Genomic DNA, 16,301 nt, shown 5'->3' with positions numbered 1-16,301 from the left:
AGAAGCGAGAAGTTTAAAGAACAAAATGCCATGTACGAAATGGTATGTGACTGGTGGAAACAAGGGAGGTTCGCAAGGTTAAAAAAGTATGAGCAAAAGTTTCAATTAGACTTCCTTTTATCTCCTCTTATTTTCTTTGCTCACAGTAGTTTTCACTGTTTTTCTGTATAGTGCTGCTTAGCTGAAAAAGACTAGTGAGTGTGATGGGTATTTAAAGGTTATCCTTTTAGACAGGACTTTGGAATCCCTGCCATGCCCTTTTCTTGACCTGGCCTACCTCAAAGGGCTGGCAAGGGCCGTCCGTCATACGAAGCCAGGGGTGAGCAGTCTAAGAATATGCTGAGCTAGAAGTGTTCTGCAAGGAAGAGTGGGAAAAAATACTCAAAGCAAGAAGACTCTTAGCTGGCTAATATAAGGGGTAAAATCCATTGTTTCTGGCTGTCCGGTAAGATCCAGCAGAGTGGGCATGCTCTAGACCCCATCCTTAAAACAGTGCCATCTGATGGGACCTAGACGGAATGGCTTCTCTGTGGCAGATTCTGCCCTCTGGAATAGTATTCCCCTGGAGATTTGAGCTATGCTGACTGTGCCATCTTTAGATCCTTAAAATCCTGGCCCTTTCCCCAGGTGCTCAGTTAGGATCATGTGCCCTTGGGAACTTTTATCAAATGTTTGTTGTTTTTGTCCCTGGTTTATATTGTATCGCCTGTATTTTTAACTCTGCATTGCCCAGAGTAGCTTTCCGTTGGGCAGCTTGTAAATGTGAGCCATGAAGAAATAAATAGTAAGTATGCATCTACATCTGCAGAAAGGCATCATGTTTAGCTTTGTGCCATGTTGAGGTTGTCTCAGCTTTTGAAAACTTGAAAGCATAAAATCTGAACAAAGGTTCCTAAATTTTTGCATGCATCTCTGTGCTGTTCTTCAGTTGTACTCGGTCAGACCAAGCACCTAGCTACAGGTAGTCCTTGACTTACGACCATTTGTTCAGCGACTGTTCGAAGTTACGACCGTGCTGAAAAAAGTGACTTATGACCGGTGCCCAAAGTTACAGCTGTTGCAGTGCCCCCACAGTCATGTGATCAAAATTTGGGTGCTTTCTAGCCCGCTTGCACTTAGGACCACAGGGGCGCTTCAACTCCCCCCATCTCCCCCCCATCTATTCCCTTTTAGCCCCATCACCCAAGCTCCTGAGCCTCAGTGGCCAGGGAGCACCAGCCAGCATTCATTCGCCCAGCCACCTTTGCTGTCTCCTTTTTGGACCCCGGTTCTCCTGCGAACATTTCCTCCACATGGCAAGCTGCGTGCTCTCTGTAGAGCAGGGTTCCTCAACCTTGGCAGGTCTAAGCTGTGCGGACTTCAACTCCCAGAATTCCCCAGCCAGCTTTCCTGGCTGGGGAATTCTGGGAGTTGAAGTCCGCACAGCTTAGAGCTGCCAAAGTTGAGGAACCCTACTGTAGAGCCTTCGGAAAGAGCGCGCAGCTTTCTGAAGTCTGCAGACTTTGTGGTTGAATCACAACAAGATTCAGGACTTAGCATGCAACTGCTATTTTGGCACCGACAGTGGAAAATCAGTACTTTCATCTTGAGACACGAATCAAGCTGTTATTTCGAGAAAGGACTTCACGTGTCTGGAATAATTTTTCCTGAGTCAAAGGCATCTGCTCTGTTTCTGCAGGAAACCCCCCTCCCCCCCAGTTCTTTCAGTGGGAATGACAGCTCTATGGAGGAACTGTAATTGGTCTCCGGGCAGAGGGTTTCATCATTTTAGGAGCTCTTGGAAAAATAACCCTTGTGCCATTTGGTGAATCTCAAACAATTCTGTTTCTCCGAAGCGAACTTATGAAAAGCAAGGTTTGGAGCAGGAAGTGGTAACAGGGAAAACAACTTTTGGCCAGCTAATTTTTGTGGGGTTTGTTTACAGGAGCACAATGTACACACTGCTTTCCGGGCTTTACAAGTATATGTTCCGGCGGGATGAGTACTGCATCTTAATCCTGGGACTGGACAATGCTGGAAAAACGGTGTGTATCTATACTTGTTCGTAGAAACAGGAAAATTGTGCCCTCGCCAATATTTATTCCTAGTCATAAAGTAGAAACTTCCAGACTGCTGGATGAGATCAGTTAAGTCCATCTCTAATTTCATTAGGTGCGGATGCTGTCACACTGACAGCCTTCTTAAAATTAAAATTTTACAATTGTAAAAAAAAATCATTTAAACTGCCAAGGTTTCATGAGCTTGACTGTTGCTTGATGCATTCCAGGAAAAAAACCAGGATGTTCCATTCTGGATCATAGAGTTTTATACATCTGAGCCTGGCCACCGCTGCTTCCTGTGCCACTTGGAGCCCCATTCTGTTCTGATACCCCAGCCTATTACCTGATATAAATGTTTGTTTGATTAGTTATTAAATTTATCGGCTGCCCTGATCTGTATGGACAGCTTACAGGATAGAAGAGGGAAAGCAGAAAGATGCTGAATATGTAATTCAAAATAATGTCCTCAGAGAACCAAAGTCAGTTGAACAACAAAAATATTCCAAAGGGCTCCACGTCTCATTCTAAAACACAGCTGGGGATACAGCCAGATTTTAAGGGCTTGCTTAAACAGTTCCGCATCAGAAGAGAATACTTTTTCTCTAGTTTCTAAACAAATTGCTATTTTAAGCAGAAATGCTGGAGTTAACTGTTCTGAGACAGCAAGATGCTTTTTGCTTAATCTCAGGATCCCGAACCTGCAGTGATCTTTTCCCTGTTCCACGGCAACCAGTGAATACAAACAACTTGAGTTTTCCTTTTCCTTTTCCTTTCCTTTCCTTCCTTTTTTTCTCCCCCCAGACCTTCCTGGAACAGACTAAAACAAGATTCAACAAGAACTACAAAGGAATGAGTTTTTCCAAAATCACAACCACTGTCGGCTTGAACAGTAAGTCGGTCTAGATCCTAGATTGCTAAAGAGTGGGAGAATGCCAGTCGGTTGCACTGCCCACTGACCGTGGCTTGGCCTTGCACAGAGCTGTGGGGGTCACCCAACAGATGCTGAGGAGACAAAAAATTGATCCAATCAATGCACATTCTCAGGAGGAATCTCTTTCAAGTTATCTCCCTCTCAGAGGCCTGCTACAATAATCAGGCTGTTGTCGCTTTCCTGAACTGCAATATTGTTGAAGAAAGTTGACTTTTGGTGGTGAGAGGGTTGGGTTGCTGTTCCACAGAACAAGAACTGGGAAGAGCCCTTTTCCTGAACCCCCTTGATGTACATCCCTTAAGAGGAGAAACCCAGGGGAATACCCATCTTCTGGATCTAGTAGAATGGGCAGACATTTTGGGAGGCACGTGGTCCTGCAAATGTCATCAAGGACCCTATCACTTCCTCTTGTTCTGCTGGCAGTTCCAGCTGCTCCCCATGCTTTCTCCAGCAGGCTCTCCTAGTGAGACTGGATGATTCTCTCTGACCCACAGCCTCAGTCTTGGTTCCTTTGTTCCTCTCCACCGGGCTCCAAACCATTAATTCATCAACACTCCAAAACCACACCATCCTACAACAGCTTCACCATCTCACTTGCTCCCAATGCCAAAACCTCCCACTACTTCTACAGCTTCCACTTTCCTACCCACACAAAACTATCCACTTCTTGGCATCGTTTAAAAAAATTAAGAAGGCATGTCCTTGAAGTCATCAGGATTTGAGCTTGACTCAGAGGAGACATTTGTTGACAAAGGTCTACACAGCCTGGGACCTGACTAAGGGACGTCTCTTGTTACAAAACTGTCCAGCCCTTATGGATCACAGCAGTTGCCCTACTACAAGGTGTGCTGCTGGCACCATGAGATGTGCTGTTGGCTACCGACTGGCTAATGTAACGGGCTGTGAGAATAACCTTGAGGAAGAGGAGGAAGAGCTGCAGCCAAGGCAGCAGTCAGATAAGAGAAATCAGAGTCCAAAGCAGGAATGGAATACGGGAAAGCATCTCAGACTTGACCCTCCCTCGTTCTCTTTAGAATAAAGGTAGGGAGGGCGGAGGCATATTCAGAGTTGCAAGATTCTGTTACTGTAACCCTATAATAAAAGTAGTTTTAATATTCATGACTACCCTTTGAGGCAGGCCAGACTTGAATACCAAAGTCATGAATACTGTGCCTCCCCCCTCCCTGCCTTTATCCTAAAGGGAACTAAGGAGTGTCAAGTCTGAGACGCTTTCTCATATTCCATTCCTGCTTTGGACTCTGATTTTTCTTATCTGACCATTGCCTTGGCTGCAGCTCTTCCTCCTCTTCCTCAAAAGTTATTCTCACAGCCCATTACAGCTAGCTTAAAAAAAAGGTTGGACCAATTCCAGGAAGTCCTGGGGATCCGTGGCTCTTAGCTGTGATGGCAGTGGGACTGCCTCTGAAGGCCATCTGCTGGGAGACCAGTGGGCTTCCTTGTGCAGTTGGGAGGAAACAGCTCTAATTATTTTCTTTTAAAGAATGGGTCTTCTTTTTACCCTCTTTTGTTCTGTTTTGTTTTTTGCAGGCGAGGTGTAACACTCTAGATTCCCCCTACATCTTTTATTTAGCCTATTTCTGGAGTCACCCGTTGGTATTCCAGAGCAGTGTTTCCCAACTTCAGCAACTTTAAGATATGTGGATTTCAGTTCCTAGAATTCCCCAGCCAATTCTGGGAGTTGAAGTCCAGACATGCTGGCTGGGGAACTCTGGGGGTTGAAGTCCACACATCTTAAAGTTGCTGAGGTTGGGAAACACTGCTCTAGAGAATGTTACGCAGTCACTTCATGGAGAGAGCAGGTTTTGTTTATATGAACTCAGCGTGCATATGATTGAAATTCTATATCAGCACGTGGCAGAGGAAGGCTGATCAAAGCAAGCCAACTACCTTTTCCAGGAAGTCCGTGGTATTTGTTCTCCTCATTAAGTCCAATGAATGTCTAGGAAATTTCAGATTTTCCAAGAATGCAGGTTGAAAAGTACTAGCTTAAAAAAGAATCACTAAGCTATGTTCCAGCCTGTGGGCATATCCTGGATATTGAAGTCAAAACAAAAGAAACAAAAAATACCTAAATTCAGTTGAATTACAGTTGAATTAAAATTACATTAAATGAATTGAATTTGGGGGAAAAGATTCAGCAGAAATTTGCATTGGGGTGGCAAATTTTCTAGGAGCTCTGGAATTATACCCAAAGCTCTTTGGGCATCCTGTTGCATGCCTCTGTTTTCGACAGAGGAAACCCTGAAGAAGTTAAATTGATGCAGAAGAAAAAAAATCACACCCTGCATTGTCTGTTTATATCTCCTAGTTGGCACTATAGATGTGGGAAAAGCCCGGCTGATGTTTTGGGACCTTGGAGGACAGGAAGAGCTTCAGTCTCTTTGGGACAAGGTAGGGTGTATAGATGTGATTACAGAAGCATTTTTGTCCTTTTATTGATTTTCTATTTATTTTACAAGATGTATAACTCACCTCGGTCAGAACTGACTTTGGGCATTATACATCAGCCAGCTAAGAAAAAGACACAGTGACACCTAGCTGCGTAATGAAACGTGTGCAAGCAAACAACCAAGCTCAGAAAGCACCAAGAACTTCACAGTTCGAACATGAGCTACAGATATTCTCTTCTACTGGAAAAAGATACAGGTAGTCCTCACTTAATGACCATTTGTTCAGCAACCATTTGAAGTTACGACAGTGTGAACGAATGGTACTTATGACCGGACCTCAAAGTTACGGCCATTGCAGCGCCCCCCCCACCCCAGTCACATGATCAAAATCTGGGCACTTGGCAGCCTGAAGTGTGTACTTCCACTCCCCCCCATCCTCCCATCTCCCCCCATCTCTGCTCTTTTGGACACCCTGCACTCCACCACCGCCTACCTCTGCTGCCCCCTGCTGGCCCTGGCTGACCTTCACTGTCATCTTCCTCCCGCTGCTGACGCGGTGCACCCGGCCAAGGCAGCCATTGGCCCTTCTCCTGCGGCCTCACAAAGCTGCTATATGCTGAATATATATTAAGGGGAGCTGAATTGGAAGAAGAGGAGCGTGGTTTAAAATTGGAGGAAAAAACGTCAATAACCTGCAAGATCTAGTCATAAAAGTCAAGGAACACAGTGAAAAAATGGGACTAAAATAAAACATAAAGAAGTCAAAACTAATGACAACACGCTAAATATACCCAGATCCTTTAACCATTCTTCATAGGGCTTGGTCTTCAGACCCCTTGCCATCTTGGACTAGTTCCAATTTGTTGCTGTCCTTTCCCATGAAAACTCCTTAATCTCATGACACGTGGAGAGACGCAACCACAGTTTCAACTGGGAAACGGTGAGCATCCCAGACCAAGCCAAATCCAAAAATGCTAGGGAATTCCTGGAAGTTCGGCATTCAGGCAAATCAGCCATCAATAGACACACAGGGATAAACCACATTTACGCACCATTCAAAAGAGACAATAAAAGGCTAAGAAGGAAACAGAAAAAGAGCAGGGCACATCCCTTTCAGCAGCCGACACCCAGAGAAGCAGGGATTGACACCAGGCAAGCAAGCAAGCAGAGGACAATACCCTAATCAAGGGACTACCAAGGAGGAAACCAACACGGGCAGGGCAAGCTGCTGGATATAAACAGGGAGCAAACACTACAGTCCCTCGCACTGATGATGTTCCCTAGTTGGGTCATGAAACGTCTGCAAGCCAACAGCCAAGCTCTGAGAGCACTGAGGACTCCACATTGTTTGATATTTCTGGCAACTCCTGATGGACTTTTTGTTGAACCAGGACTGAAAAGGCAGTGATTTCTGGATTGTGTGTAGCTAAAAGTTAGGCTATGGGGGGAAGAGTTTTTTTTATTTGGAACTTTAAAAGAGGGTGAAAAGTTATATTAGCTTATGCTCAGTGTGATCAAGGTTGGAAGTTCTTTATTATTGTCTTTTTCTTTTCTACTTTTTTCTTTTTTTCTCTCCTTTTTTCCTTTTCTTTTTTTCTGCACCTTCTGAGCTTTTTTTTTTTCCTTTTTCTTCTAGTTTAGTTTAGTTTAGTTTAGTGGGGACGCGGTGGCGCTGCGGGTTAAACCACTGAGCTTGCCGATCGGAAGGTCGGCGGTTCGAATCCGCGTGATGGGGTGAGCTCCCGTTGCTAGTGCCAGCTCCTCCCAACCTAGCAGTTCGAAAACATGCCAATGTGAGTAGATTAATAGGCACTGCTTCAGCGGGCAGGTAACGGTGTTCCGTTTAGTCATGCCAGCCACATGACCACAGAGGAAGTGTCTTCGGACAAACGCCGGCTCTTCGGCTTTGAAACGGAGATGAGCACCGCCCCCTAGAGTCGGACACTACTGGACTTAATGTCAAGGGAAACCTTTACCTTTACCTTAGTTTGCAGCAGTTTTTACTATGTTTAGTAAGAACTTCAATAAAACGATGAAAAAGAAAGTAAGTGGTGGGTCTAGGCTCAAAGTGGGCATATGCTCGATCAAAAGACAACTGGTTGATCCTGCTGGTCTAGAACTCCAGTATGGCTAAGAGTTCTCTAAGAAGTAGGCCAACACAGCTGGAGAGTCCTAGCTGGAGGAGAGCATATTAATGTGGTGGGAAACCATTAGGTATCCCCAGCTGCTCTAGGCTTTTCTGTTTCAAAGAAGGGCCTCCTGTTGGAATGATGTCCTGCTGAAGCCTTGAGATCTTGCCTGCCATGACTTGCACATGCCAAAAGCCACCTGTGAAGTCAAGGTGGCAACTCTGGAGAGATCTTCACTGATTCCTCTCCGGGCCAGCCTTAGGCGGGAAGGCAGACTGGACAGAAACAAGCTTTCTCTAGAAAAGGTCACAGGGATCAGCTTCTTTTCATGGCTTTACACTGGGGAAGCATTTGCTTCCACCTCCAGTTGAGTGGCATGTTTTTTTGGCTGTGGGACCTCTACTGTCCCCTGTTGAGAGAGAGAGATTCTCAGTTATTTCTTACCTCGCCCTCTTTAAGATAGGAGAAAATATTCCCGTCCCTCCTTATGACTTTCGAAGGATGAAGTATGTACTGGGAAATGGGTCATTGGAAGAAATTGAGCAAAAGACCATTCCAGCTTCCTCAGGATAGTGCTGGATCCCATGAATTGTGGCCCAAGAAGAAACCAGTCCTCCAGTTAGCCTTGTGAGCGAACTCCTGTGCGTGATTTCAACATCTATTATTAACTTACCACCCTTCATATATTTCAAAGCCCAAATGCTCCACAACTTGGGCCACTGGTTCTTCCGTTTTATAGATTCCTAATATTGTTTAATCTTCTTATTGCTTATGGGTTTTATTACATTTGAAATTGTATAAAACATGTTTTAACACAATGCCATCCAGAGATGCAAAGTATAGGGTGTACATGAAGCTATTAACAGGCTGTGTTGACAAAGTCCAGAAGGAACATTGAGGAAGTCTGAAGGGTTTTAATTTAAAGCAGAAAGTTTCCTTAATCAACTGCACTTTGTTTTGTTTTGTTTTCTATGTGACCTCAGTATTATGCAGAGTCCCATGGTGTCATTTACATTATTGACTCCACAGATGAGGAACGACTCTCAGAATCCAAGCAAGCTTTTGGTAAGTGTGTGCGAGTGAGCGCGTGCATCCCTTCGCTAGCAGAGGAAACGTTTTGTTTATTCATTCAGTCGCTTCCAACTCTTCGTGACTTCATGGACCAGCCCACGCCAGAGCTTCCTGTCGGTCGTCAACACCCCCAGCTTCCCCAAGGATTGCCCAATCTTAAACCAGTCTGTCACCTCTAGAATGTCATCCATCAACCTTGCCCCTGGTCGGCCCCTCTTCCTTTTGCCCTCCACTCTCCCTAGCATCAGCATCTTCTCCAGGGTGTCCTATCTTCTCATTATGTGGCCAAAGTATTTCAGTTTTGCCTTTAATATCGTTCCCTCAAGTGAGCAGTCTGGCTTTATTTCCTGGAGGATGGACTGGTTTGATCTTCGTGCAGTCCAAGGCACTCTAAGGATTTTCCTCCAGCACCACAGTTCCAAAGCATCGATCTTCCTTCTCTCAGCCTTCCTTATGGTCCAGCTCTCGCAGCCATATGTTACTACGGGGAACACCATTGCTTTAACTATGCGGGCCTTTGTTGTCAGTGTGATGTCTCTGCTCTTAACTATTTTATTGAGATTTGTCATTGCTCTTCTCCCAAGGATTAAGCGTCTTCTGATTTCCTGACTGCAGTCAGCATCTGCAGTAATCTTTGCACCTAGAAATACAAAGTCTTTCACTGCCTCTACATTTTCTCCCTCTATTTGCCAGTTATCAATCAAGCTGGTTGCCATAATCTTGGTCTTTTTGAGGTTTAGCTGCAAGCCAGCTTTTGCACTTCCTTCTTTCACCTTCATCATAATGCTCCTCAGTTCCTCTTCGCTTTCAGCCATCAAAGTGGTATCATCTGCATATCTAAGATTGTTAATGTTTCTTCCAGCGATTTTAACTCCAGCCTTGGATTCCTCAAGCCCAGCATGTCGCATGATGTGTTCTGCGTACAAGTTGAATAGGTAGGGTGAGAGGATACAGCCCTGCCGTACTCCTTTCCCAATCTTAAACCAGCCCGTTGTTCCGTGGTCTGTTCTTACTGTTGCTACTTCGTCGTTATACAGATTCTTCAGGAGGCATACAAGATGGCTTGGTATCCCCATACCGCTAAGAACTTGCCACAATTTGTTATGGTCCACACAGTCAAAGGCTTTAGAATAGTCAATAAAACAGAAATAGATGTTTTTCTGAAACTCCCTGGCTTTTTCCATTATCCAGCGGATATTGGCAATTTGGTCCCGAGTTCCTCTGCCTTTTCTAAACCCAGCTTGTACATCTGGCAATTCTCGCTCCATGAATTGCTGAAATCTACCTTGCAGGATCTTGAGCATTACCTTACTGGCATGTGAAATGAGTGCCACTGTTCAATAGTTTGAACATTCTTTAGTGTTTCCTTTTTTGGTATGGGGATATAAGTTGATTTTTTCCAATCTGATGGCCATTCTTGTGTTTTCCAAATTTGCTGGCATATAGCATGCATTACCTTGACAGCATCATCTTGCAAGATTTTGAACAGTTCAGCTGGGATGCTGTCATCTCCTGCTGCCTTGTTATTAGCAATGCTTCTTAAGGCCCGCTCAACCTCACTCTTCAGGATGTCTGGCTCTAGCTCACTGACCACATCGTCAAAGCTATCCCCGATATTGTTATCCTTCCTATACAGGTCTTCCGTATATTCTTGCCACCTTTTCTTGATCTCTTCTTCTTCTGTTAGGTCCTTGCCATCTTTGTTTTTGATCATGCCCATTTTTGCCTGGAATTTACCTCCAATGTTTCTAATTTTCTGGAAGAGGTCTCTTGTCCTTCCTATTCTATTGTCTTCTTCCACTTCCGTGCATTGCTTTTTTAAAAATAATTCCTTATCTCTTCTGGCTAACCTCTGGAATTTTGCATTTAATTGGGCATATCTCCCCCTATCACTGTTGCCTTTTGCTTTCCTTCTTTCTTGGCCTACTTCTAGTGTCTCAGCAGACAGCCATTTTGCCTTCTTGGTTTTCTCTTTCTTTGGGATGTATTTTGTTCCCGCCTCCTGAACGATGTTGCGAACTTCTGTCCATAGTTCTTCCGGGACCCTATCTACTAAGTCCAGTCCCTTAAATCGATTCTTCACCTCCACTGCATATTCCTTAGGAATATTAGTGAGCTCATATCTAGCTGATCTGTGGGTCTTCCCTAATCTCTTTAGTCTGATCCTAAATTGTGCAAGAAGAAGTTCGTGATCTGAACTACAGTCAGCTCCAGGTCTTCTTTTTACCGACTGTACAGATGTTCACCACCTTTGGCTGCAAAGGATGTAGTCAATCTGATTTCGGTGTTGTCCATCTGGTGAAGTCCATGTATAAAGCTGTCTCTTAGGTTGTTGGAAGAGAGTGTTTGTTGAGCAGAGTGAGTTGTCTTGGCAAAATTCTATCAGCCTATGTCCTGCTTCGTTTTGTTCTCCCAGGCCATGCTTACCTGTAATTCCAGGTGTCATTTGACTGCCCACCTTAGCGTTCCAGTCTCCCGTGATGAAAATAACCTCTCTTTTAGGCGTGTTGTCCAGTAGGTGCTGCAGATCCTCATAGAACTGCTCTACTTCAGCTTCTTCAGCATCTGTGGTTGGGGCGTATATTTGGATCACTGTGATGTTAGATGGCTTGCCCTGAATTCGAATTGAGATCATTCTGTCGTTTTTTGGATTGTATCCAAGCACTGCTTTTGCCACTTTACTATTAATTACGAAGGCTACTCCATTTCTTCTGTGGTCCTCTTGTCCACAGCAGTAGATCTGGTGGTCATTTGATGTGAAGTGGCCCATTCCAGTCCATTTCAATTCACTGACGCCCAGAATGTCTATCTTTAATCTGGACATCTCACCGATAACCACATCCAATTTGCCCTGGCTCATAGATCTTACATTCCAGGTTCCAATGGTGTGTTGATCCTTAGAACATCGGATTCGCCGTTCACCACCGGCACCGTCGGCCGCTAGCCGTCCTTTTGGCTTTGAGCTAGCTGCGTCATCACGTCTGGGGCTAGTTGAGCTCATCCTCTGTTCCTCCCCAGTAGCATTTTGACCATCTTCCGACCTGGGGGTCTCATCTTTCGATGGCATACTGACATATCTCTGGTTGTACTGATCCATTTAGTTTTCACGGCAAGAATACTGGGGTGGGTTGCCATGACCTTCCCCAGGGATCGCATTTAGTCTGACCTCTCTGTCATGACCTTCCCGTCTTGGGTGGCCCTTCACGGTTTAGCTCATGGCGTCATTGAGGTGCTCAAGCTCCAGCACCACGGCAAGGTAACGATCCTTTGCTGAAGAGAGGAAACATACTAAGCAATAAATTGAGACCTTTGAGGCTTCACAGGTCTCCAGGTGTTAATCCTTTCCTCTCTGCAGTGATGGCATTTCAGTTGCAGAAAGAGCAAACAGCAATAATACGCACGCCATCTTGCAACCTAATTTTCAGAATGTACTGTGACAAATATAAGCTGGATGTTTAATGTCTCGCTCTCAGAGTTTGTCTTTTACTTCTTTACAGAAAAGATGGTAACCAATGAAATTCTGGAAGGGGTCCCTTTGTTGGTTCTCGCTAACAAACAAGACATAGAGGTGCAGTTTTGTTTTGTTTTTTAATTTTCTAAAATGTACCTTTATTTATTTTAGTAGATCCAGGTTGTTTTTTTCTGTCCGGAAACAAGCAAAGCAGCTAACAGCATTGAAAGATAGATAGATAGATAGATAGATAGATAGATAGATAGATAGATAGATAGATAGAGTCTGTGTGTAAGTAATTAACACAGAGTGGCACACCCCTTTATTTATATATTAAGAAGAAGTAAATGTCATATGAATGTGACAGTGGAAGGGGTCAAATAAAGCAGAAGCCAAAAGAATGGTTTTCCCATGCATGAACTGAAGAGGCCTCACTTTCTGGTGGTTTTAATATAGCATTGATGTATAATCTGTGGTTTGTTTGATGTAGAAGTCACTGGAGTCAGCCCCCTGTTTTGCAGTAGTAAATGGTTGAGCTTCTCTCTCATGGATTCTGCATTACTCACAATGATTCTGCGGGTGTGCATTGGTCAGATTTTAATCTAGGTGTGGGCACAACAAAAGCAACAGAGTTTTGTGAAACCTTGAAGATCATCAGGTATGTTGCATGATGAACTGGCATGGAGTAAGTCTCCTTGGAGGAACCTTGGTCAGTCAGGAGAGGGAAAGAAGGATCTCTGCCCCAGGATGAAGCAGCATGACGTTCAGGACCTGCTGTTTATGGCAATGCGGTGGATGGCTCACGATTTCAAAAATAATAATAATAATAATAATAACAACAGCAATTCATGACAACCATAAATGGGGATAATCAAATACCTTAGGTCAGCTATCTTAATTCCCAGCTCTGTTATTTCAAACCAAGCTCAGCAAAAGGCATCACTTAATTTTACATCTGCATAATCCATAATTATGCAGGAGAGTCCTTGTGAACTTTCCTCCCTACCCCCACAAAAAACAAGTGAACTCTAGCGCAGTGTCTCTCAACCTTGGCAATTTTAAGATGTGTGGACTTCAACTCCCAGAATTCCCCAGCCAGCAAGGCTGGCTGGGGAATTCTGGGAGTTGAAGTCCACACATTTAAAGTTGCCATGGTCGAGAGACACTGCCCTAGAGTGTCTCAAGGGGTAGAGGTCTTTTTTTTTTGTTTGTTTCTGGCTGTTATCCTTTCTGGGGTCATAACTGCCTGTTTATTCTAGAGCTAAGTCTGTTTATTGTATGAAGAAGGCCAAAGAGCACTGTTAACAACTGACAGTAATAGATGCTGAGTGAAGATCACATGCTGTGGCTGGATGCAAGCTGAGGAACAGAACTCCAGGATTATTCCTGATCAAGAAATGGGGATCCATTAAAATTAGTCTTAGGGTGTGCCTATCGGTTGACTTTTATGTAAACAAATTTAGTATCATGTAAGCATCTAAGACTGGCTGTATTTCTTGGACAAATAGGTTTATTGTCTTGCGCCTCCAGTCTTAATCCAGGAAGCCGCATTCTTGAGTAGTCACAGCTCTCCAGATCAAGCCAGTTTTGTTCCTCAGAGCAACAGGTGTTGAAGAGAGCCACCTTCTTTTCCCTTGAATCTCTTCCCAGAATGAACCTGCTTCGCTTTGACTCTTGTTGAACGAAGCACATCCACAGAGTTGCATAATTCTAGAGGCAAACCGTTTGGTCCTCCTTGGGAAGTTCTGCCTGCAATGTATAGCTTCCAAGGCTTGCAAACATTCCAGCTCGTGGCTGATCCCCTATATAGTGCAAGTCATTCCCAGCCTGGAGCCCTTCAGATGTCCTTGACTACAAAGGCCATGCTGCTTGGGATTTCTGGAGATTGCGCTCCAATTTGCCCAGAGAGCACTAGGCTGGAGAAAGCTGACGAGGAGCCTTGCACGCTCTTCAGAGAGATGCCGTTGACCCTCCTATCAGATTTCAATTGCCTTTTCTGCAATCTCAACAGCTGCAGTAGCAGGGATTGTTCCCTAAAGGGAACCAGTCATTTGCTGAAAGTGAAGATTGCCATTCAATGCCACCAAGGGGTCCTTGGTCGTTTTGTGTACAGGTAATCCTTGCTTAACGACCATTCATTTAGTGACGGTTCAAACTTACGACGGTGCTGAAAAAACCAACTTACAACTGGTGCTCACACAACCGTCACATCATCACACTCTGGGTGCTTGGCAACTGGTTCGCACTTAAGACCATCACAGCATCCCGTGGTCACAAGATCACCATTTTCAACTTTCCCAGCTGGCTGCTGGCAAGCAAAATCAATGGGGAACCATGTGATTTGCTTAATGACCACGTGGTTTGCTTAAGAACTCTGGCGATTTGCTTAATGACCACCACAAAAAGGTCATAAAATTGGGTCAGGTTAATGACCGCTTCGCTTAGCAACCAAAATGCCGGTCTCAACTGTAGTTGTTAAGCAAGGACTACCTGTACCTCTTTTCCCATTCTGGCATCACAGCAGGTCCACAGAGTGCATTTTTTGTGTACCACCAAACATGCATTCAGAAAGGAAGAAGCCACTTCTGCTTCCGAACATTTATATATCTAATTCATCACTCTGAGAGATGTAGGACATCACTTATTTACTGTCTAGTAGGGCCTGCTGTCTCAAAACAAGATGTGTGGAGTCTGTTGGTTTGTGTAATAAATCAGCCCTATATCTCACATTTCGTTACTTTTACAGCGGTTGTCTGCTTAAGTCATTACAAGCACGGTTGCTGATTCGTTGTCCCAAATGAACCCTGCTACCTCTTTGCAATCTGTCTAGAAAAGGCCACAGGATTACAAATGTACACAGGAAATGGGTCAAGCATTGCGTGCTCTGTTTTCATCTTTGTACTCCAATTAGGCATGCTCCCCACATGCTTTATTCTCTCAGTGCCAAGGCTGCATTCCTGACAGTTTTTGGAAAAAACGGGGAAAGGACCCAGACCAGGCCTCTTAGTGTTATCTGGAGGCAGAAAAGAAGATAAATAAAATAACCTTGCCCGTGGTTCCACATCCTTCTGGGCTTGCTCAGGACTGGTGTGGTCCCGCCCAGTGTGGTGTGGTCCCTATTTCATTTGCAGGATGCCCAGTCAGAGTTAGCAAAAAAGCTGTGATGAGTTTTGTCTTCAGAGGAATGTCATCAGGTCCCTTGGGATGTGAAGCCTAAAGGCTGACATTCTCTATTCACGCAAAGATGGCCTTCCCATTCAGAAATGGAGGATTCTCCGTGGGCGACATGGCAAATTCTTTAGGCAGGCAGCGTCTGCCTCTAGCCAGGCCTCTTTGGTGGGAGGCTTCCAAAGATGGCTTCCTGGACAAACTGAACAGTTCTCCCACCACCACTGTCTGTGTTTGCAGCAGCACCTCCTCTGAAACAGGAGTGCAAAGTCTCTAGCGAGAAGGTGAGCTGTTGCTGCTGAAGCTCCAGGTTGAAGAATTGTTGTGCTGTTCATGAAAAAGTCGCCTCTTCCTTTTAAATCAAGTAACACGATGCAGTTCTTTTTGGCAAATCTTTGGCCGAGTTATCAAGCTGGCTCTGTAGGAAGTCTCTTAGCTACATGGGAATGAGCAGACATGGAACTTAGGAATGGGGAATGAGAGTTTATCGGGAAGTCCACCATGATGGTGCATCCTCTAAAGTTCCAAGGCCTTCGCTTGGAGGTTCCAGTGGAAATCACCTGGGTGAGAAATGTGGCCGCTGATTAGGAAAGCCTTCAAGAGCAGGTAAAGGTGGGGTGCCCTGTTGTGACACCCCAGTCCCAGCAGGAGTCCATTAAAAGCTCTGCATCAAAATGGAGAAGGTATCCAGATGGTTTGGACAGAAGCAGGAGGAGGAGAGGTGCAGCCGCTACAAAGCTTGGATGGGTAGCAAACATCTCTGAGTAGTGGATTAAGACCGACAGGGTTCTGGGGCAGTGAGAGAAACACCCGTGATGGAAAGTCACAGATACAGCCCTGCCTTTAAGTGTGAAGGAAGTCTGGGGTGGCTTGAACCAACTGCTGCCGTGTGGCTATTGGGAAACAGAGCACAGGATCTGCAGGATCTGAAATGAAATTCCCATTATATTTTGCCTTGGTCTTCTCACAGCTAAAGTACGATTGCCAGTTCTGGGTGACACGGTGAGAAGTAGACGCCGAGAAACCGAAGCCGCTCCAAAGGATAGGGAGCAGACTGGTGAGGCGTCTAGCAAGGAAGCCATAGGATCATGGCATCCTGGC

At 44.9% G+C, this 16,301-nt stretch overlaps 1 protein-coding gene across 6 annotated transcripts in view; it reads left to right on the top strand.

Moving 5' to 3' along the window:
- The first annotated feature begins 398 nt into the window (after positions 1–398).
- ARFRP1 (ADP ribosylation factor related protein 1) overlaps positions 399–16,301 on the top strand; it is a 33,219-nt gene continuing 17,316 nt past the window's right edge. For 2 of the 6 annotated variants that reach the window (XM_063296907.1, XM_063296911.1), the window contains exons 1-5: positions 1,925–2,024; positions 2,841–2,928; positions 5,300–5,382; positions 8,494–8,575; positions 12,079–12,149. In XM_063296907.1, coding sequence (XP_063152977.1) covers positions 1,932–2,024; positions 2,841–2,928; positions 5,300–5,382; positions 8,494–8,575; positions 12,079–12,149 — 417 coding nt within the window. In that variant the 5' untranslated portion in view covers positions 1,925–1,931. Of the gene's footprint in view, positions 419–1,762; positions 2,025–2,840; positions 2,929–5,290; positions 5,383–8,493; positions 8,576–12,078; positions 12,150–13,540; positions 14,014–16,301 lie in introns of those variants that run through there. The other 4 variants (XM_063296910.1, XM_063296912.1, XM_063296909.1 and 1 more) reach the window with 4 other exon arrangements.

This window comes from Candoia aspera, chromosome 3 (genome assembly GCF_035149785.1).
Source record: "Candoia aspera isolate rCanAsp1 chromosome 3, rCanAsp1.hap2, whole genome shotgun sequence".
NCBI lineage: Eukaryota > Metazoa > Chordata > Lepidosauria > Squamata > Boidae > Candoia > Candoia aspera.
Note: the sequence above shows the minus strand (reverse complement) of the source record. Positions and strands in the feature narration are given on the sequence as shown.